The 22,890-nt window shown below is 44.8% G+C and overlaps 1 protein-coding gene across 2 annotated transcripts in view; it reads right to left on the reverse strand.

Annotated features, from left to right (window-relative positions):
* The window catches only part of NUDT14 (nudix hydrolase 14), an 86,845-nt gene that overhangs the window by 37,260 nt on the left and 26,695 nt on the right, over positions 1–22,890 (reverse strand). For both annotated transcript variants that reach the window (XM_024200657.2, XM_024200658.2), the window contains exon 2: positions 2,718–2,761. In XM_024200657.2, coding sequence (XP_024056425.1) covers positions 2,718–2,761 — 44 coding nt within the window. The remainder of the gene's footprint in view (positions 1–2,717; positions 2,762–22,890) is intronic.

The following is a 22,890-nucleotide window of genomic DNA, read 5'->3' on the forward strand; positions in this document are numbered from 1 at the left end:
GGGGAGCTGCCGCAGGGCTTGGGGAGAAGGTGGAGCAGAGATGAGCTGGGGTGGGGAGCTGCTGCAGGGCTCCACGGGCCGGGGTGGGGTGGGGAGCTGCCGCAGGGGGAGGCGCCTCAGGGCGGGGGAGCTGCCGCAGGGCTCGGGGAGGGGAGAGGGCGCAAGGTGGAAGTTTCACCTAGGGCGTGAAACATCCTTGCACCGGCCCTGCCTCTAACTACAAAGATCTATAGGCAATGCTATTTTAGCAACATAACACAGACACTGCTATAACATTTTGAGCTTATTTAAAAATGACTTCCTATAGTTTATAACTATTCTCTCCCCTCCCCCTTTTTACAGTTTTATTCCTTCTCTGGGCATCTGCAAAACAGCTTTGTATGGTTTGAGATATTAGGATTCAAATCTAAATGTACAGACTAGCAAAGGGAACCACTGCTACAAAAACAATTATCGGTTTAGTTACAATCTGGTTTTGTTGTATTTTTATTCAATTTTAGAATATTATAGACTAATTTAAAAAGCACTTTTCACAATATTAGTGAAATGATAAAAAAGAACATTTCCCCCCTCTCTTACACATAATTTACAACACATAGAGCACATTTATTTCGTGCCACAAAAACAGAGACAACCAAACAATTACACATTAGCAACAAATCTCCAACTATAAAGAAAAGCTTAGCCATACAACCAGCACAAACATCCACAAACTGTTCTACTAAAATAAGGTAAAATAAGAGTTTTCAGTCAATTTACAGCATTTTGTACCCGTTTATGACTATGATCTATTTGATCATAATTGGTCTCATATTCATGGATAGGGCTTATGTAAGAAAACTGAAATCTTGCAAATAAAGGAAGCTTTTGTTGTTCCTGTGAAATGACATAAGTTGAATTTAAATTGTTTGTGAAACTAACATTATGCATTCTACATTCTACAGTTTAACCCAGTAATCACTAAGAAGTTAGGATGGCAGCTGTTGTACATGTTAAGCTAACAAATGTTACGTGACCAGAGATGACTGGCGTGACATGTGGCTGTAGCCCTTTTATACAGTCATGTTCCCAACTATTTAAAAAATGTCCACAAAAGGTCCTTTAAAAATAATATTCTCAAGAAGTTTGTGGAAAACTGGTCCTATAGTATTTATCCCCATCCAGCTGTTTATCATTTTGTTAGTATGCACAATCTAAGATTTACATTAAAAATAATCATATAAGAAGCAATTGCCTTTGAGGAAAAAAAATTATTAACACTATGACCTGAAGCTGGACTAGTTTGTCTGGAACCAGAGGGCAAGTATTACATGTCCAACAATCAATTATCAGTCCAATTTTTTGTATCTATGATCATAAATCTACATACACACCCATAAGTAGAGAGAAATCTGTTTGTCCTCTAGATAGATTCCAACAGTCTGTGTGAACTGTAATATTCAAATATCAATCCCTTTTATCCTTATCCTCAAGTACTGCAAAGACTTTATTTTTGATGGATCCAGATATGTCTAATTTTCAATATTCTTTCTGTAACTCGTACCTTTGTATCCTCCATTTTGATAAAAATTAATATATGCAAAGGCCTGCTTGGTTGCTCCTACCACTTCATTCATCTCTCAAGTAGCTACATATGATGCCATTTACTAGAAGGGTCCAACTGAGTCTAACACTGGACAATTTCCTGAAAGCAATTGTTTTACCTGATGATCTCACATCATCAAAGCAGCTTCCCATTTGACTTCCAGTAAGGTCAGTTCAGTAAAACATTTATTACTTTTAATAGAGCTGGGAATTCGTTAGTCTAATTTTACCCTTATTTTTTATTCATGAATTTTTCAAATATCAGACCTGAATTTTACAAACTTGTTGGAAATTACTCAATGAATGTTTAAGCAATGGACAGCTCATGAATTGGGTCTGCTGCATGTATTCTCTATTTGTTATCCGCGTTATGTAAATTGGGTGGCAGGATTAGGGAATTTTTATGAGATTGTAATCTTTTCTTTTCAAGGTCACTTGAAGTAGGCCTTGCCTGATACATCATTGCTAGATTAATTAGGCTACTGTAATAATAGGACTTGATCAGACTTAAAATAGAATTTCTTACATCACACGTAAACCAAATAATTGCACATGGCATATTTTTCGAACAGCACGACATTAAAGCACACTAGGGATCTTTAGTGTGCACCAGCAGGGTCTACATCGGTGGTTCTCAAATATTTGTACTGGTGACCCCTTTCACATAGCAAGCCCCTGAGTGGGATCCCCCTTATAAATTAAAAACACTTTTAAAATATATTTAACACCATTATAAATGCTGGAGGCAAAGCGGAGCTTGGGGTGGAAGCTGATAGCTCATGACCCTCCCAAGTAATAACCTCGCGATCCCTTGAGGGGTCCCGACCCCCAGTTTGAGAACCCCTGGTCTACATGGACCAAAAGTGTGCTTCAGAATTCACACCCCCATAGCGTGCATTACCCCATTGTGTAGATCATTCTTTTTATTCTCTGTCTTAAACTGTGGGTCTGAGAGGGCATTTGATTGAAGGTGGCTAGTATTTGCAAGCATCACAGGAGAAGTGGGCCTTTAGGAGGGATCTAAATGAGGAGGAAAAGGGATCTGGCACACTGGGATTGTTGAAGATAATATTGAATGAAATATGACATGTAGATAAAAGAAAATAGACATGAGCTCATTTGTTCAGGTTTACCTGTCATGTGTCCTCATAAAGTCCCAAAACTTCTTAGTGCCATTCTGGAAAAAAAAAAAAGGAAAAAAACCAAAACTCATCAATACAATTAGTCCCCAATGAGAATTGGCTACCTGAAATCAAACATCATTTTAAAAACAGCAACTTCCTTCCTTGACAAAACTGGCTGAATCTGGAATATATTTATTGATTTTTTACCACAACAGTAGAGTTGCAGGAACAACTATTTAATTTTCAACTAGAAACTGGAAAGAGCTAAGGAAGGGACTAAATGCTTACCTACCACTTTGTAAGAGCAAAGGCAAATATGTTGCAAACATATGCCTAAAATAGGCACCCTAACTCTATATTTAGGCACCTAAATCAAAGATGCCTGATTTTCAGAAGTACTAAGAACCCATATCTCCCAGTGACTTCAGTCTATTCTGACGTAAGTACCCACATATGGCTTAAGGAGACTGGCTTTAGGCACCCAATGTTTGACAATCTGGGCTCTAGTTTCTAGTATAACGATGTTCACTTACAAGGATATGCTACTGAATATTCTTATCCTGATTTATAGATGGCAAAAGCATGCACATAACAGCTAAAAATATTTGCAATAGAATAAAATCTCTGTATTGTTACCCTATGAAAACTGATAATCAACTAGCTACTGTGCTACAATTCACTTGTTTACTTCCAAGATAATCTTGGGCCAAATTCAATAGACCTGTGCTTCCAACATCACAGCTGAATTTTACCCCCTAAACTGTAATCATTTCCCCCACAGATTTAATAGGTATGTTGACACTTGTTTTACACATATAACTTCACATTGTAAAGTCTATGGTATATCTATTAAGACACCTCAGCTGAACTCAACAAAAGAATAAATCCTTTCCCATCACCTTAAGTATAAGTTCTCAGATGGTGTAAATCAGCAAAGCTCCACTGAAGTCTAATGGAACTATTCCAGTTTGCATCAGCTGAAATGTGGCCTACAGATTTATTTCCTTAAATCACATTTTGGGTTTATATGATAAATTGAGAGCCACCTGAAGGAACCACCTCTTTTGGTAACTGCCTCTCTCTTTAATTGGACAGGCAAGAGGTAGACCTGTTGAGGACTTATATATCTAAAAGATACTGTGATGGGGTGTACCTTGCCCTTCATGGCCCCTGCTGGAGAACCTGTGGTCCTACTACACCCCGCCCCAGGAAGGAACAAAGGAGGTGGGGCCTCCAGGCCTTCCTATAGAGGCCTTGGGGAAGCAGCCAATCAGAGCCCAGCAGGCTCGGCTAAAAGGAGCAGGTCAGCTCCTGGCTGGGGCCAGTGGGGTAAGAAAGTGTTCCTTTTCTCTGGCCACAGGAGATTGACTGGCTGCGCCCCCCCCATCCCATCGCCGATGCATCAGTGACTAGGGACAGCGATGGTTGAGGCCTGGAGAAGGTTACTTCCGCACATACTGCTTGCGGATCGCGCCACCACGGGAGGGACTTGAGGACTGGAGGAGTGAGTGAGACCAATTTGTCTAGGTGGTCTCAGTTCGGCCTGTATACCAGGGCTAGCCAAGCCTGAAGGGGATGGAGCTGTAGCCTGGCATGCTGTACCACATACGTGCAAGCAGCCATATGGCCGAGCAGTTTCAGGCAATTTCGTGGCATATTAGTGAAGAATCTTCTGAGATCCTCTATGATGGTGCCCGTGGCGAGGAAGCGAGATTCCGGGAGGAATGCCCTAGCCTGACCTGAGTCGAGGAGAGCTCTGATTAACTCTATCCTCTGAGTGGGGGTTATGGTTGAATTTGCCACGTTCAGAATGAGGCCGAGCCTGTGGAATGTTGTCCACACCAGGCTCACGTGGGCCTCTACTTGGGCCCGGGAGTGGCCCTTGATTAGCCAGTGGTCTAGGTATGGGAATACTTGCACTTGTCACTTCCTCAGGAAGGCTGCCATGACTGCCACACACTTGGTGAACATCCGAGGGGCCACCGAGAAGCCAAAGGAGAGGACCGTGAACTGATAGTGGGTGTTTTTGACCACGAAACAGAGGAACTGTCTGTGGGATGGGATCATGGACACGTGAAAGTCCTCATCCTTCAAGTTGAGGGGGTATACCAGTCCCCTGGATCCAGGGGGGGAATAATGAAAGCCAGGGAGCCCATGTGGAACTTCAACTTCTTCATGAATCTGTTTAGGTTTTGCAGGTCTAAAATAGGCCTGAGCCCACCCTTGGCCTTTGGGATTAGGAAAGACCGGGAGTAGAACTCCCTGCCCCTGAATTCAAGAGGGACCTCTTCTACTGCCCTGAGTTGTAGGAGCGTTTGCACCTCCTGCACTAGAAGTTGCTCCTGAGAAGGGCCCCTGAAGAGGGACGGGGAAGGTGGGAGGGAACAGAATTGAAGAGAATATCCCAACTCTGCCATGCTCAAGACCCATTGGTCTGAGGTGATTTGAGCCCAGGCGTGGTAGAAATGGAATACAGGATTCACAAAGGTAGGGGAAGGATTCGGGATCTGAACTGGTGCGTGACCCCCTTCAAAAGTCGGGTTTGGAGGCCGAGGGCTGCTTTGCTGCACCTTGGCCCTGGGTTAGAGGAGGACAGAGAGGGCCTCTGTCTATTACTCCTGCCCTGCTTTCTGCTATAGTCCTGCCTAGGAGGATCCGAGTACAAGCGAGGGGCGGGTTGCAGCTTAAATGGCTTTCTTTGATGGGCTGGCATATGAAGCCCCAGGGACTTCAGGGTTGCCCACAAGTCTTTCAGGCTGTGGAGCCTAGTGTCTGTTTGCTCCGAGAAGAGTCCTAAACAGTCAAAAGGCAAGTCCTGAATAGTCTGTTGGACTTTGTGCAGGAGTCTCAACACTTGAAGCCATGAGCTCCGTCTCATTGCTATCGCAGTTGCCATCATATGGCTTTCTGAGTCCACCAAGTCAAGGGAGGCCTGCAAGGAGGTCCTCACGACAACCTTGCCCTCCTCCAGGACAGCCGCAAACTCCAAATGGGAATCTGCTGGAAGCAGTTCCTGAAACTTGGACAGCATGTTCCAGGAATTATAGCTATAGCAGCTAAGAACTGCCTGCTGGTTGGCAATGTGAAGCTGGAGCCCCCCGGTACAATACACCTTCCTACCGAAGAGATCCAGCTTCTTCACCTTCTTGGATTCAGGAGTCAGCCCCAGTTGTCCCTGCCTTTCCTTCTGGTTGGCAGCCTCTACCACCATAGTACTGGCTGAGGATGAGTAAACATACCCTTTGGAGGGCACAAAATATTTCCTCTCCACCCCTTTCGCCGTGGGGGGAAGAGAGGCGGGTTTTTACCACAACACCTTAGTGGTTTAATGTATAGTCTTAATGAGGGGCAAAGCCACCCTTGAAGGACCTTCAGGGACCAGAATGTTAACCATAGGGTTGGTCTCCTCCGACACCTCCTTTGCCTGCATGCTCAAATTTTGAGCCACCCTCCTGGGCAACTCTTGGTACACCCTGTTGTCCATGGTAGGCAGTGTGGTGGAAGTGCCTGCCACCACTTCATCTGGGGAGGATGAGGAAGATGCCCACGGGGGCACTGGGTCTTCCTTACCCTCTGGTTCGCAGGGATCCCCTTGCACTGAAATGACATGCCGGGAGTGCTGCTGATTTCCAGGCCCGCACCCTTCTCGGTACTGGCCCTGGTGCCAGGTTCCGCAGCAGTGTCAGCATGCGTACCCATCTCCTGCCCTTGCGGGTGGGGGGACGACCCTCAACTGAAACTTATCTAAATCTAACTAAGACTATTTGAACTAACACACTAAAATTTTAAACTATTTATAAGAAACAACGAGAAAAAGTCTAGAAGGGGATAACTTGCTGTTAGCAAGAGAAGAGCTGCTCCAATGACCGTCAGTGGCGTTAAGAAGGAACTGAAGAGGCAGCGGGTCAGCAGGGACCTATATACACTGCCTTGAAGGCATGGCTCCAGGGGGCTCCACAGCCAACCCAAAGGGTACCGCTAGGAGAAAATCCTTCCGGCGACTGTGCATGCGGTGCGCGCACACCTACTTGGAATTGATATGAGCAATCACTCGAAGAAGAATTTCCTTTCTACAATTGCAGAGAATGTTGTAGTATGCCCTTTGGCGCATACAACAGGTGGGAGTGCAGATCTTAGGAAGTCATCCAGAGGCCAGAGTCATCTGCATGAAGCCCCTGGGCTTTTATATTTGCTCCCCAGCACCAGCCTTCCTCTGCCTCAAATAGCAGTATACCTTAAATGGAGTCGTCATGCCTTCATTTATGCCCCCCACTATTGTTGCTCACCCGAGGAATCCCTTTGAGGAAGGTAGATATTCAGATTATGGAGAGGGAGAAGAGAGCCTGAATTAATGTTTATGAGGCATTCATTTAAATTTAGGCAATTAATCCCTGTGGGATTGCTGAGATTATGCCATGAGGTGCAGCAATCCTCCTGGCCTCAACTGCCCTCCTGTTCTTTTGCAAATTACAGAACCTGACTGCCATGAAACACTTATAGAAGGGTTTACACAGAGTTGAGGAAAATTATACTGTGGAGCTAGTACCATGTTCTCCTGTGCTCCCAACACAGATGCACCAAATCTGAATCCCTTCTGCTCATATATGCCCCCATTTACAGTAATGGGATCTGGCCTATGAACTGTACATAACTTTAAACAGAAAATAAGAGACTCAGAAATAAAGGAGTTATCAGGATAGGAAGTCTATGTTTTCTGTGAAAATGACTAGCATTTGCCCACATACAGTTCATTATCTAGATGGCAAATACATTGAAAGGTTTACTTATTATTACTGACTTTTTAATGTACAGTGTCACACCCATAAAAGGGTTAAACTAATTTGCATTGAGTCCTTCAAGGTGCTGTTCATCATCATGCATTGATCAGATAGTGCTGTAAGTGTATCTTGTGGCTATATCTAAATAATAATCCATTTCATATATCCAACCTGCACCTGTCCAAATAAATAAATCAATAAACAAATGAAACATTCCAACATCCCATTGTTTACAGTGGCAGAAACTCAAATGAGCACCATTCACTCCTATTGTCCAAGTCTAATGTAATTTGAAGTCAACTGTATGGAGTTGAGTTTCTATCGTGCCAAATGCCTGGCTCTCTGCTAACAGACTAGCATAAAGGCTGCTAATTATTAATAGCATGTAAACAGTTACCAATGGTTCCTATACTGCTCTATGTACTTTACAGTACATTAAATCTAACCAGCTTTGTCCAGCAGTAAGTAGTATCATTGTACTGATTTATTTCCTCTTTTTAACACAAGATATATATTCACAGCATAAAATGATGCATAGTTTTATACATATAGAAGTCATCCTAAACAAGCTATTTGCTACACAGACTGTAGTTTTTAAAGTTGCACTGATGAAGTAGGTCACTCTATTCTTGCTTCTCCGTATGTGTGCAAATAACCCATTTCTGCCTTTGATGGTGTTCTACCACTGCTGCTGTGGAGTTTGGGTGAACTGAGGGTATGTCTACACTACGAAATTAGGTCGAATTTATAGAAGCCGGTTTTATGGATATCGGTTTTATACAGTCGATTGTGTGTGTCCCCACATAAAATGCTCTAAGTGCATGAAGTCGGCGGACCGCGTCCACAGTACCGAGGCTAGCGTCGACTTCCGGAGCGTTGCACTGTGGGTAGCTATCCCACAGTTCCCGCAGTCTCCGCCGCCCATTGGAATTCTGGGTTGAGATCCCAATGCCTGATGATGCAAAACAGTGTCGCGGGGGGTTCTGGGTACATGTCGTCAGACCCCTCCCCCTCCATCAGAGCAACGGCAGACAATTGATTCGCGCCTTTTTACCTGGGTTACCTGTGCAGACAACATACCACGGCAAGCATGGAGCCCGCTCAGCTCAGCGTCACCATATGTCATCTGGGTGCCAGCAGACGTGGTACTGCATTGCTACACAGCAGCAGCTAATTGCCTTTTGGCAGTAGATGGTGCAGTATGACTGGTAGCCTTCATCGGCTATCTGGGTGCTGGCAGACGTGGGGCTGCATTGCTACACAGCAGCAGCCCCTTGCCTTTTGGCAGTAGATGGTGTATTACGACTGGTATCCGTCATCGTCGTATTCCAGTTCGATCAGAGGCACCTGGGCAGACATGCTTTGTCTCCTGGAGACTCAGTCCTGCCGGCAGTCCTATTGAACCGTCTTGACGATGATGGCTAGCAGTCGTAGTACAGTATCTTCTGCCAAGCACCCAGAAGATGCCGAGGGCTATCAGTCATGCTGCACCGTCTGCTGCCAGCTTAAGATGTAAAAAATAGATGGACCAGATTTGTTCTGTATTCATTTGCTTCCCCCTCCCTCCATGAAATCAACGGCCTGGTAAACCCAGGGTTTTGAGTTCAATCTTTGGGGGGGGCCATTCTGTGTGTCAGTTGTTTGTGTTTCTCCCTGATGCACAGCCACCTTTGTTGATTTTAATTCCCTGTACCTGTACGCCGTGTCGTCAGTCGCCCCTCCCTCCCTCCGTCAGTTTCGTGCCTTTTTTCAGACCAGACGCCATAGCACTGGGATCATGGAGCCCGCTCAGATCACCGCGGCAATTATGAGCGCTATGAACACCACGCGCGTTGTCCTGGAGTATATGCAGAGCCAGGACATGCCAAAGCAAAACCAGGACCAGCTGAGGAGGCGATTGCAGCGTGGCGACGAGAGTGATGAGGAAATTGACATAGACATAGACCTCTCACAAAGTACGGGCCCCAGCAATGTGGAAATTATGGTGTTACTGGGGCAGGTTCATGGCGTGGAACGCCGATTCTGGGCCCGGGAAACAAGCACAGACTGATGGGACCGCATCGTGTTGCAGGTGTGGGACGATTCCCAGTGGCTGCGAAACTTTCGCATGCGTAAAGGCACTTTCATGGAACTTTGACTTGCTTTCCCCTGCCCTGAAGCACCAGAATACCAGGATGAGAGCAGCCCTCACAGTTGAGAATCGAGTGGCGATAGCCCTGTGGAAGCTTGCAACGCCAGACAGCTACTGGTCAGTCAGGAATCAATTTGGAGTGGGCAAATCTACTGTGGGGGCTGCTGTGATCCAAGTTGCCAGGGCAATCAAAGATCTGGTGATATCAAGGGTGGTGACTCTGGGAAACGTGCAGGTCATAGTGGATGGCTTTGCTGCAATGGGATTCCCAAACTGTGGTGGGGCGATAGACGGAACCCATATCCCTATCTTGGCACCGGAGCACCAAGCCACCGAGTACATAAACCGCAAGGGGTACTTTTCAATGCTGCTGCAAGCCCTGGTGGATCACAAGGGATGTTTCACCAACATCAACGTGGGATGGCCGGGAAAGGTACATGATGCTCGCGTCTTCAGGCATTCTGGTCTGTTTCGAAAGCTGGAGGAAGGGACTTTCTTCCCGGACCAGAAAATAACCGTTGGGGATGTTGAAATGCCTATCGTTATCCTTGGGGACCCAGCCTACCCCTTAATGCCATGGCTCATGAAGCCGTACACAGGCAGCCTGGACAGGAGTCAGGACCTGTTCAACTATAGGCTGAGCAAGTGCCGAATGGTGGTGGAATGTGCATTTGGACGTTTAAAAGCGCGCTGGCGCAGCTTACTGACTTGGATAGACCTGAGCGAAACCAATATCCCCATTGTTATTGCTGCTTGCTGTGCGCTCCACAATATCTGTGAGAGTAAGGGGGAGACATTTATGGCGGAGTGGGAGGTTGAGGCAAATCGCCTGGCCGCTGATTACGCGCAGCCAGAGACCAGGGCGGTTAGAAGAGTACAGCAGGGCGCGGTGTGCATCAGAGAAGCTTTGAAAACCAGTTTTGTGACTGGCCAGGCTACGGTGTGAAACTTCTGTTTGTTTCTCCTTGATGAACCCTCTGCCCCCCCCCACCCCTGCCCCCCGGTTCACTCTACGTCCCTGGAAACCAGCCACCCCACCCTCCCCTCCCCCCTTCGAGCACCGCTTGCAGAGGCAATAAAGTCATTGTTACTTCTCATTCATGCATTCTTTATTAATTCATCACACAACTAGGGGGATAATTGCCAAGGTAGCCCGGGATGGGTGGGGGAGGAGGGAAGGAAAAGGACACACTGCAGTTTAAAACTTTAAAACTTTAACACTTATTGAAGGCCAGCCTTCCGATGCTTGGGCAATCATCTGGGGTGGAGTGACTGGGTGGCCGGAGGCCCCCCCACCATGTTCTTGGGCGTCTGGGTGAGGAGGCAATGGGACTTGGGGAGGAGGGCTGTTGGTTACACAGGGGCTGTAGCGGCAGTCTCTGCTCCTGCTGCCTTTCCTGCAGCTCAACCATACGCTGGAGCATATCAGTTTGATGCTCCAGCAGCCGGAGCATCAACTCTTGCCTTCTGTCTGCAAGCTGACGCCACCTATCATCTTCAGCCCACCACTTGCTCTGTTCAGCCTGCGATTCATCCTGCCACCTCTCCTCTCGTTCATATTGTGCTTTTTTGCACTCTGACATTGACTGCCTACACGCATTCTGCTGTGCTCTTTCAGTGTGGGAGGACATCTGGAGCTCCGTGAACATATCATCCTGAGTCCGCCGTTTTCTCCTTCTAATCTTCGCTAGCCTCTGCGAAGGAGAAACATTTGCAGCTGGTGGAGGAGAAGGGAGAGGTGGTTAAAAAAGACACATTTTAGAGAACAATGGGTACACTCTTTCATGTTAAATTTTGCTGTTCACATTACACAGCACATGTGCTTTCGTTACAAGGTCGCATTTTTCCTCTTATATTGAGGACCTGCCGGTTTGGTGTGAGAGATCACTCACGCAGTGCCAGGCAACAGAATTCGGCTTGCAGGCAGCCATGGTAAGCCACAGTCTTTTGGCTTTTTTAACCTTCATAACATGTGGGAATGGTTTCAAACAGCAGTGCCCTCATTTCCCATACCAAGGACCCATTGGGTTGGCCATTTAAAATGGGTTTGCAATGTAAAAGGAGGGGCTGGGGTTTCCGGGTTAACATGCAGCACAAACCCAACTACCCCCCCCGCACACACACACCCAATTCTCTGGGATGATCACTTCACCCCTCCCCCCCCACCGCGTGGCTAACAGCGGGGAACATTTCTGTTCAGCCGAGCAGGAACGGGCACCTCTGAATGTCCCCTTAATAAAATCACCCCATTTCAACCAGGTGACCGTGAATGATATCACTCTCCTGAGGATAACAAAGAGAGATAAGGAATGGATGTTGTCTGCATGCCAGCAAACACCGGGACCATACGCTGCCATGCTTTGTTATGCAATGATTCCAGACTACGTGCTACTGGCCTGGCGTGGTAAAGTGTCCTACCATGGCGGACGGGATAAGGCAGCCCTCCCCAGAAACCTTTTGCAAAGGCTTTGGGAGTACATGAAGGAGAGCTTTCTGGAGATGTCCCTGGAGGATTTCCGCTCCATCCCCATACACGTTAACAGACTTTTCCAGTAGCTGTACTGGCCGTGATTGCCAGGGCAAATTAATCATTAAACACACTTGCTTTTAAACCATGTGTAATATTTACAAAGGTACACTCACCAGAGGTCCCTTGTGTGCCCTCAGGGTCTGGGAGCACGCCTTGGGTGAGTTCGGGGGTTACTGGTTCCAGGTCCAGGGTGATAAACATATCCTGGCTGTTGGGGAAACCGGTTTCTCCGCTTCCTTGCTGTGAGCTATCTTCATTGTCTTCATCATCATCTTCCGTGTACCCCGAACCCGCTTTCCTGTTGCGTGTTTTCCATTGACGGAGTCAAAGCACACGGTTGGGGTAGTGGTGGCTGCACCCCCTAGAATGGCATGTAGCTCCGCGTAGAAGCGGCATGTTTGCGGCTCTGCCCCAGACCTTCCGTTTGCCTCTCTGGCTGTGGTAGGCTTGCCTTAGCTCCTTAATTTTCACGCGGCACTGCTGTGCATCCCTGTTATGGCCTCTGTCCTTCATGGCCTTTGAGACTTTTTCTAATATTTTGCCATTGCGTTTACTGCTACGGAGTTCAGCTAGCACTGATTCGTCTCCCCATATGGCGAGCAGATCCCGTACCTCCTGTTCTGTCCATGCTGGAGCTCTTTTGCGATCCTGGGACTCCATCATGGTTACCTGTGCTGATGAGCTCTGCGTGGTCACCTGTGCTCTCCACGCTGGGCAAACAGGAAATGAAATTCAAAAGTTCTCGGGGCTTTTCTACCTGGTCAGTGCATCTGAGTTGAGAGTGCTGCCAGAGCGGTCACAATGAAGCACTGTGGGATAGCTCCCGGAGGCCAATAACATCGAATTCCGTCCACACTACCCCAAATCCGACCCGCAAAGGCCGATTTTAGCGCTAATCCCCTCGTCAGAGGTGGAGTAAAGAAACCGGTTTAAAGGGCCCTTTAAGTCGAAAGAAAGGGCTTCGTCGTGTGGACGTGTCCAGGCTTAATTCGATTTAACGCTGCTAAAGTCGACCTAAACTCGTAGTGTAGACCAGGCCTTAAGCATTGATAACTATGTTCATTGTCATTCCAACAGAATAATCTTTCCATGAAATTAAAAATACATCACACTTTCATTTTATTAAAACAGATACACACATTTATAAAATAGTGCCATTTACAAACCTTATCAAAGAATGATCAAAATATCTCTCAATGATATAATTATATAGATTAATTATAACAGACTTGTGCAAGGTTTAAACAGAGATGCTGTGAAAAAGGTGAATACATAAAATCTGAAATATATTTAAACAATTATTCTTAGAACAGGAACATAAGAATGGCCATACTGGCTCAGACCAATGGTCCATCTAGCCCAGTACCCTGTCTTCCAGCAGTGGCTGGTAAACATGTCTTACACAGAAAAAGATATACTGTATGTTATGTTAGCCTTTACCTGTTTCAAGTGGCAGCTCTGACATTCCAACAACATCCTAGGATAATATATATTATGTGAATTGATAAATCGCTAAGCACGAAGTAACCACATCCCTTTTCTGTATTCAGTGATCAGGCTCTATTATGGCGCAATACTGCATTAGTCCACATGGTATGTTTAAGTCAAGAGTTGTATTTCAGGAAAGCCAGTATGTGAGACAATTTCAGTCTCATATTACTTGAGAGATTATTTACATAGGGAGAAACTAAATAGTCCGTTTTTTCCTGGAAAAGCAAGTCTGAAAGAGACCTTTAGCAGTGTGAAAACAACTGTTTAATATAAACCTATTGTTAATTAAGCTCCACAAGTTCAAAAACCAGGGCACAAAGTTTGGTCAGTCTTTTACTTTTTTAAATCCCTTTCACTGGGGGAGGGGGGGGAAGGGAGAATAAAAATATTAGTCCGTTTAGAGTTTACAAAAAGAAATAACTGGAATTAAGAGGTTATTTAAATCCTTTTAAGTATGTAATGGAATTTATGGCCTTAGACTTCATGACACAAAAGATATAGGCTGGGATTTTTGAGAGGGATTTCAGCATTTTAGCTGCGTAATTCCCAATGAAATTCCATGGGAGTAGTGCCTATCTCCGTTAGTCTCCTTTGTCATTTCCAAACAAAATAAATGTTGCTTGCCTAACTAAAGGTGTAGTTTGTTTTCTTTATTTAAAAAAAAAAAAAAAAGTTACCCAGAGGAAGAAATAAAGTATTCCTGGTTTCCAGGAGGATGAAGGGACAGGTGTGAACAGAGGAGAAGAGTAATGGTAAAAATCCATTCCAAGACTAAGGCAGAAACCACACCTGCTTTTGGCAAGCTTCCACTTAACCATACAATCTTGGCTTCTCATCTTATGCATTTGGAAAGGAGAATTTGAAGAACTAAGACCCTGAGCCAAAGCCCAGTGAAGTCAATGGAAACCTTTCTACTGACTTCAAGCAGGCTTTGAATCATGCCCTTCCCTGTTCCCTATTTTCACCTCAACCTTCATCCGTTTCCTTTCTCCCAACTCTCATGTTAGTATCATGCAGGCTCTAGAAGCATGTATAAACCCAAAAGAAATATTCATAGGAATGGGAATTTAATCACATATTATCCTTGCTTAAATTCCCAGTCAACCCAGCACAGTACACGAGAAAAAACGGTTACCAACCCTTCTGAAATGTGTTACTTATGTCCATTCCATGTTAGGTGCATGTGTGCCGCATGCACAGTCGCCAGAGATTTTTCTGTCAGTGGTATCCATTGAGCTAGCTCTAGCACTCTCTGGTGCCATGCGCTCATGCCTGGCATCATCTCTAGCCTGCTAGTGAGATGAAAGAGTATGCACCAATGACCAAGTCACTGCTCTACAAATATCCTGGATCAGGACCTAGGCTAGAAATGCCACTGAGGAAGCTTGAGCTCTCCTCAAGTGGGTAGTCAAGACAGAAGGAGGTGTGGCACCTGCCTGCTCATAGCATGTGCAAATGCAGGAAGTGATCAAGGATGAAATTCTTTGGGCCGAAATTGACAGGCTTTTCATCCTATCTGCTATTGTCACAAAGAGCTGTGTGGACAGGGCCGGCTCCAGGCACCAGCTTAACAAGCAGGTGCTTGGGGCGGCCAAGGGAGAGGGGCGGCACCTGCGGCAATTCGGGGGCGGCAGGTCCCTCGCTTCCTCTAGGAGCGAAGGGCCTGCCGCTGAACTGCAGCCGCTGACTGCGGCTTTTTTTTTTTCCAATTGTCGCCGCTTGGGGCGGCAGAAATGCTGGAGCCGGCCCTGTGTGTGGAGCCTCCTGGCTGAGGTAATCGCTACCAGGAAGGCGACCTTCCTGGAGAGGTACAACAAGCAGGGCCGGATTAAGGCAGCGGCTTTAGTGCCAGCTCAAGGGGGGGGGGGGGGGGCCCTCAAAAATAAATCACAGGCAGCGATCTCCAACTCCGGACTGCTAAAAGTCCCACAGTGCAGCAGGCACTCAAGCAGGCTGATAGCACGGAAGTGGCTGGCTCCTAGCATGTCTCTGTGGCCCCTGGAGGAGGAGTGGGGGTGGGAGGTGGCTCCGCACGCTGCCCCCGCCCCCAGCACCGTCCTCACAGCTACAGGGGCGGCCCTTGCGGGCGCAGGCAGCACATGGCAGCACTGTCCCCCCCCTTCCCCTGCAGAAATGTGCTAGGAGCCAGCTGCTTCCAGGAGCAGCGTGGGGCTATGGCAGGCAGGTAGCCTGCCTGAGTCCTGCTGTGCCGCCGGCCGGGAGCCGCCTGTGGTAAGCACCTCCCAACCGGAGCCCGCACCTCGCACACCCCCCCCTCCTCCACCCCAACTCCCTGCCCCAGATCAGAATCCCCCTCCTTTACCCAAACTCCCTCCCAAAGCCTGCACGCACCCCCTCCTGCACCAAACTCCCTCCCAGGAAGAAGACTTGCATACAGGGGCACCACAAAATCTAATAGTCCCGGGCCCACAGGAGAGTTAATCCGGCCCTGACGACAAGGGGAACGATGCCAGCAACTCAAAGGGAGAGCCTGTGAGTCTTAACAGGACCAGGTTTAGATCCCACGATGGAACGGGTTCATGAATCTGCACATATAGTCCCTCCAAGCCCTTGAAAAACAACAACAACCTACAATCCACCAGAGGGGGAAGGTGGAAATGGCCATTAGGTGTAACTTAATCGATTAAATGGCTAGGCCCTTCTGTTTCAGATGAAGCAGATACTCCGGCATGGACTGGAGAAGTGACCTAGGGGGTGAGGGGCCTCGTTAGGATGACTACACAGAGAAATGCTTCCACTTGGCGAGGTAAGTGGGTCTAGTAGATGGTTTCCTACTATCTAGCAATACCTGGCGGACTTGCTCAGAACAGGCCCGCTCCGCTGAGTTTAACCATAGAGCTTCCACATTTTGAGATCAACAAGAACATTCTAAACCAAACTTGCTAAAAACTGCACCAGTTGCAGTTAACTACAAGACTTAGAACACTATTGAACACAGTAGGTCAGTTTTGTTGGGGAGCGAAGAAGATGAGTGCTCATTGGAGCCTTGTGTGTTAGCCCTGTTGCTTACCTGCTTTCTACACACTGGGTAAAATACACTTTTAAAATGTTTTGTTCAAGAAAATAAAATAATTCTGTACATCTTTAATTTAAATTATTTTATACAGATTTCTTTTCTATCCCTCCCTGATATCTCAGCTGATAAACGTTGTTCATTTTATAATGTAACTTCTAATGACACCTAGAACAGGGATAGGCAGCTGCTGTCCTTAACTTAACATTGTGTGCTCAAACTTGCAGTGAATCTGAAAATATGTAAAATATGGAATGAGTAAACACATTACACAGTGGGTTGAGTCAAGGATGGAGGGGCCAGAAAACCAGTACAGGTTGGTCATATCCAAAAGGTGTTTGGTGGCCTATGTGACATGAGTTTGGTGGTTTCCATTGGACAAGTACCCAAATCACAAAATCATGATCACAACTGCCATTAGTTGGCAGTCTTAGTACAGGCATCAAGGATTGACTGAGCCATGTAACCAAGAGATCAGTCTTGCAGCACAGTTGCTGGGCCGTATTGGGAAGCTTGCATTGATGCAGCTTATGCTATCCTGTTCTGTGTGTAAAGATAGAGATTCAGTCTTTAAGGCTGTAAACCCGGCAACTTCCACATAAACAAATATATAGTAAGAAAGTAAAAATTGGAATTTAAAGTTTACATTTCTTAGTCTTTTTGGAAGTTACGTCCTTATGTATAAATTTATAGCAGTATGTACAAAACAGGCATAATTAAAGGCAGCATTTAAAACATGTTAAATGCCATACAATTGCTAAATATTATTCGTGTCTATAATCTATAATATTATAAACCCTAAATATTTAGAGATGAGAGACCAAGTTCCTCCCTCATTTGCTCTGGTGGAAATCAAGTACACCACCACTGAAATCAAGAGTTATTCTAAATTTCCACTGGTTTGAAGAAGGGCAAAAATTGATAATGTGTTTTGGACAGACAGTTAAACAATTTTGTTTCAACCACATTTAGCCAAACTCTGGGTAATTACTTGGGGCTTCTATTTTATTGGATATACTTATGGTATTTAACAATCAGAAAAGCTATTGGATTGAAGGCACTTGACTATTAAAACCTGTGTTTAGTCACAGGAAGCTACTTCTTGCACAGACAAATGGAAAACTTCCACAGAATGTACTCTCCTACCAGTCTGCCCCAATATCAACAAGAAGGTTTCATACTCCATGCCTATTCAAACCTTGGCCTCTTTAAAGAGGCTGACAATCAGGGTTACAGATAGTGCAGCTTATGATGGTGGGATTTTCTGTATTGTGGACATATACCCAGAATAAACAGCTAAATTAATTTCACATAAACCAGAGAGAAATCTTCCAATGGCAATTGTTATCTATTGTTTGCATTATAGTACCATCTACCGACCCAAAGATCGAGGCACTAAACAAATATAGTGGGATCAATTCCCACCCCAATGATCTTACACTCCACTTAGAAGACAGACACAAGTGGGTATAAACAGAGGGAGTGGAGGAGGGAAGGCAAATATATTCTGGTACAGATAACCTATATGGACAAATTGTGAGTAGTGAGCTTCTTATGACAGAACCAGTAGTGGCCTTCTGGTCTCTACCAATCTGTCCTGGAATGGAAAATGTGGAAATGGCAGAAGAGCTAAACATCTCTTTTGTTTCCACTTTCACCAAAAAGGTTAGTAGCGATCAGATACCTAACACAGTGAACAGTGGTGAAAATGAAATGGAATCTGAGGCTAAATTAGGGAAAGAACAAGTTAAAAATTACTTAGACAAGTTAGATGTCTTCAAGTCGGCAGGGCCTGATGAAACACATCCTAGAACATTCAAGGAACAGACTGAGAAGATACCATACCGATTATCTTTGAAAACTCATGGAAGACAAGAGAGATTCCAGAGGCCTAGAAGAGGGCAAATATAGTGCCAATCTATAAAAAGGATAATAAGGACTGTGACGGGTTCGGTCACAGAGACCCCCTTGAGGCTGTCACCTGACGTGCTGGAATTACCTCTGAGCTCGTTTTCAAATGCCAGCTTGGGACTCCAGAACCCTGCCTTGTTGAGCCAGACATGCTAGTCTGCTGCAACACAGACCCCGGGTCTGAACCACGCCCCCAAAGCTGCAGACTTAACTGAAAACAGCTTAGCAAGTACTCCTGTCTCGAGCACCCAGACACCCAGCTCCCAATGGGATCTAAACCCCACATAAAGCCGTTTTACTCTGTATAAAGCTTATACAGGGTAAACTCATAAATTGTCCGCTCTCTATAACACTGATAGAGAGATATGCACAGCTGTTTGCTCCCCCAGGTATTAATCACTTACTCTGGGTTAATTAATAAACAAACAAAAGTGATTTTATTAAGTATAGAAAGTAGGATTTAAGTGGTTTCAAGTAATAACAGACAGAACAAAGTAAGTTACCAAGCAAAATAAAACAGAACACACAAGTCTAAGCCTAATACATTTAAGAAACTGAATACAGGTAAATCTCACCCTCAGAGATGTTCCAATAAGCTTCTTTCACAGACTAGACTCCTTCTTAGTCTGGGCCAAATCCTTTCCCCTGGTACAGTTCTTGTTAGTTCCAGCTCAGGTGGTAACTAGGGGATTTCTCATGACTGGCCACCTCCTTTGTTCTGTTCCACCCCCTTTTATAGCTTTGGCACAAGGCGCGAATCTTTTGTTTCTCTGGATTCTCACCCCTCCTTCTAAATGAAAAAGCACCAGGTTTAAGATGGATTCCAGTATCATGTGACATGTTCACATGTCCTGTGAGACTTCATTACTCACTGGCTGGCACCCAGGTATAAAGGAAGGCTTACAAGTAAACAGACCCATTTACAACCAATTGTCCTAGTTAATGGGAGCTATCAAGATTCCAAGCCGCCATTAATGGTCCACACTTTGCAGTTACAATAGGACCTCAGAGTAATACTTCATAGTTATAGCTTCAGATACAAGAATGATACAGTCATACAAATAGGATGAACACACGCAGTAGATTAATAAGCTTTGTAATGATACCTTACGAGAGACCTTTTGCATAAAGCATATTCCAGTTACATAATATTTACACTCATAAGCATATTTCCATAAACATATGGAGTGCAATGTCACAAGGACAACCTGTGGAATTACAGACCAGTCATCTTAACTTCAGTACCCAGAAAGATAATGGAGCAAATAATCAAGCAAGCAACTTGAAAACTCCTAAAAGGTGATAAGTAACAGTCAACATAGATTTATCAAGAACAAACCCTGTCAAACCAACCAAATAGCTTTCTTTGACAGAGTAACAAGGCTTGTGGATGGAGGGAAGCAGTAGATGTGGTATATCTAGGGCAGTGGTTTTCGGACCCCTGGGGATAGTGGACTATGTCTAAGGGGTCCATGAAAGGTTGTTGTTGCCACAGAAGAAAGGGGTCTGCACCTCCATTTGAAATTTTTTAGGGGTCCACAAATGAAAAAAAAGGTGAAAACCTCTGGCCTACAGAAGTTGTGGAATCGCCATCATTGAAGGTTAAACAAACACCTGTCAGGAATGGTCTAGTTATTACATAGTCCTGCCTTGAGTGCAGGGGACTGGACTAGATGACCTACTGAGGTCCCTTCCAGTCTTACACATCTAGGATTATCTAATTCAGTGTGTTTAAATCATTGTCTGAATAACTATTTGAGATAAACTGCCATATTATTCCCTTAAGGCATAACTAACTTAAATATTTTGTACTTTCCAGGAGAGTGCTGGGCAGTACAGGACATACATTTCTGGGGGGAAATCTGGGACTGGGAGTGCATTGGGGTCACCCTGAAGTATAACCGAGACCGGTGAGAGCCAGAGTGTAACCTAAGCGTGGCTGGCAGACTGCAGTTCCACACAGACACTCAGATTGTGGCTTGAATGCTGTCTATGCATGGCCCAGGTGGGAGCTATTTCCACAAGGCATTGTAAGGCACCCAAGATTGCCAGGCAAGGGAGACACAGCTGCTCATTAGTCTGGATTGAACCCTGGTATGTCACAATGGGTTTCTGTATAATAAAACTATATAACACTTTCTTTCATCTTTGAATAGATTAATCACAACCGTCAAATATTTTTAGGTTTCAAACTTATTTTTTCCTTAAGATTTACACTTTGTACCATATGTCTATAGATGATAAAGAGCTGACAGTAATAGATTCCAAAGAGTTTTTGTCATTCATAAACACTGTTCAGCACAGGAATATGCACTGAGATACTTTTTATCTGAACAAATAATTCTGTGTTATGGAGTATTGAGGTATAATTGAACTCTGTCTTTGCTTACTTTTAAGGGTTTAATTTGTGACATGAAGTGTGATGACCCTTCACTGTGTTTAAAACATATTTTCTATAGTAGGAGTCTCTTCACTTCAAAACCTCAGGATGGATTCCCAGATAGCATAAATCAATGTAGCTCCATAGAAGTCAATGGAGCTATGTCAATTTATACCAAGTGAGAATCTGACTCCTCATCTTCTTTTGTTTTCTTTTGAAGACATGTATCAGAACTAGGAAACTGTTACACAATTATCAGTCCCGTAATTAAACAAGAAAATCAATTAAGTTAGTAATGTTATTATAGAGCATGCTAAATCTGAAAGAACAATTCAATAACCAGATACATTGTTTACACTCTTCCATAACCAATTTCACATACTTAAAACTTGCTCCAGTATGTGTGATCTAAGTTTCTCCTTTTTACACTCGGAAAACCATACATGACATATTCATATGCTAGTTTTTTGAGGGATCTTATATTAAACAAGTACAGTACTCCTGACCTATCTAAAAAGATTTCAGAGTGACAGGAAACCTCTGACCAGAAACAGCATTAATCAGAGTTGCCAAGAGGCCTCCACCATTCCCAGTCTCCACTCACTTATCTATTTGCATCACTGGGGTGAATTAAGTCTCATTTTCAAAAGCAGTTTGCAGAATTAAGTAGTGATATCAAAGAACTATTTCCTACTAACAGGTTTCTAAAAATCAATAAACTTATTAGGAAGAATCAGGAATGTGTTTCTCAGAATTATGGAGTGACAAAGTATTGGGGTTTTTTTAGTATGTACTGTAAAAGCCAGAAGAAAGGGGATTTCCAAAGTTTCTCTGATTCCATTAATCGAGTATTGAGAACCATTACTTAAAAAAAAAAATCATACTACTAACAACAGAAAAATGTGTTTTAGATGCAAATTCCATACAGAAGAGCAAGCATGACAGAATGGTGGAACTGAGAAACCACTTGAAACAATGTCTTATAATTAAGAACATAAGAATGGCCATACTGGGTCAGACCGAAGGTCTATCTAGCCCAGTATCCTGTCTGCTGACAGTGGCCAATGCCAGGTGCCCCAGAGAGAATAAACAGAACAGGTAATCATCAAGTGATCCATCCCGTTGCCCATTCCCAGCTTCTGGCAAACAGCAGCTAGGGACAGCATCCCTGCCCATCCTAGCTAATAGCCATTCATATCCTATCTCCTAGAACTGGAAGGGACCTTGAAAGGTCATCAAGTCCAGCCCCCTGCCTTCACTAGCAGGACCAAGTACTGATTTTGCCCCAGATCCCTAAGTGGCCCCCTCAAGGATTGAACTCACAACCCTGGGTTTAGCAGGCCAATGCTCAAACCACTGAGCTATCCCTCCCCTTGATGGACCTATCCTCCATGGATTTATCTAGTTCTTTTTTGAATCCTGTTATAGTCTTGGCCTTCACAACATCCTCTGGCAAGGAGTTCCACTGGTTGTGTGTTGTATGAAAAAAATACTTCCTTTTGTTTGTTTTAAACCTGCTACCTATTAATTTCATTTGGTGGCCCCTAGTTCTTGTGTTATGAGAAGGAGTAAATAACACTTCCTTATTTACTTTCTCCACACCAGTCATGATTTTATAGACCTCTATCATATCCCCCCTTAGTCGTCTCTTTTCCAAGCTGAAAAGTCCCAGTTTTATTAATCTCTCCTCATATGGCAGCCGTTCCATACCCCTAATCATTTTTGTTGCCCTTTTCTGAACCTTTTCCAAGTCCAATATATCTTTTTCGAGATGGGGTGACCACATCTGCAGGCAGTATTCAAGATGTGGGCGTACCATAGATTTATATAGAGCCAATAGGATATTTTCTGTCTTATTATCTATCCCTTTCTTAATGATTCTCAACATTCTGTTCGCTTTTTTTGACTGTCGCTGCACATTGAGTGG

The sequence above is a fragment of the Terrapene carolina genome, unplaced genomic scaffold, assembly GCF_002925995.2.
Source record: "Terrapene carolina triunguis isolate 2854851 unplaced genomic scaffold, T_m_triunguis-2.0 Scaffold189, whole genome shotgun sequence".
NCBI lineage: Eukaryota > Metazoa > Chordata > Testudines > Emydidae > Terrapene > Terrapene triunguis.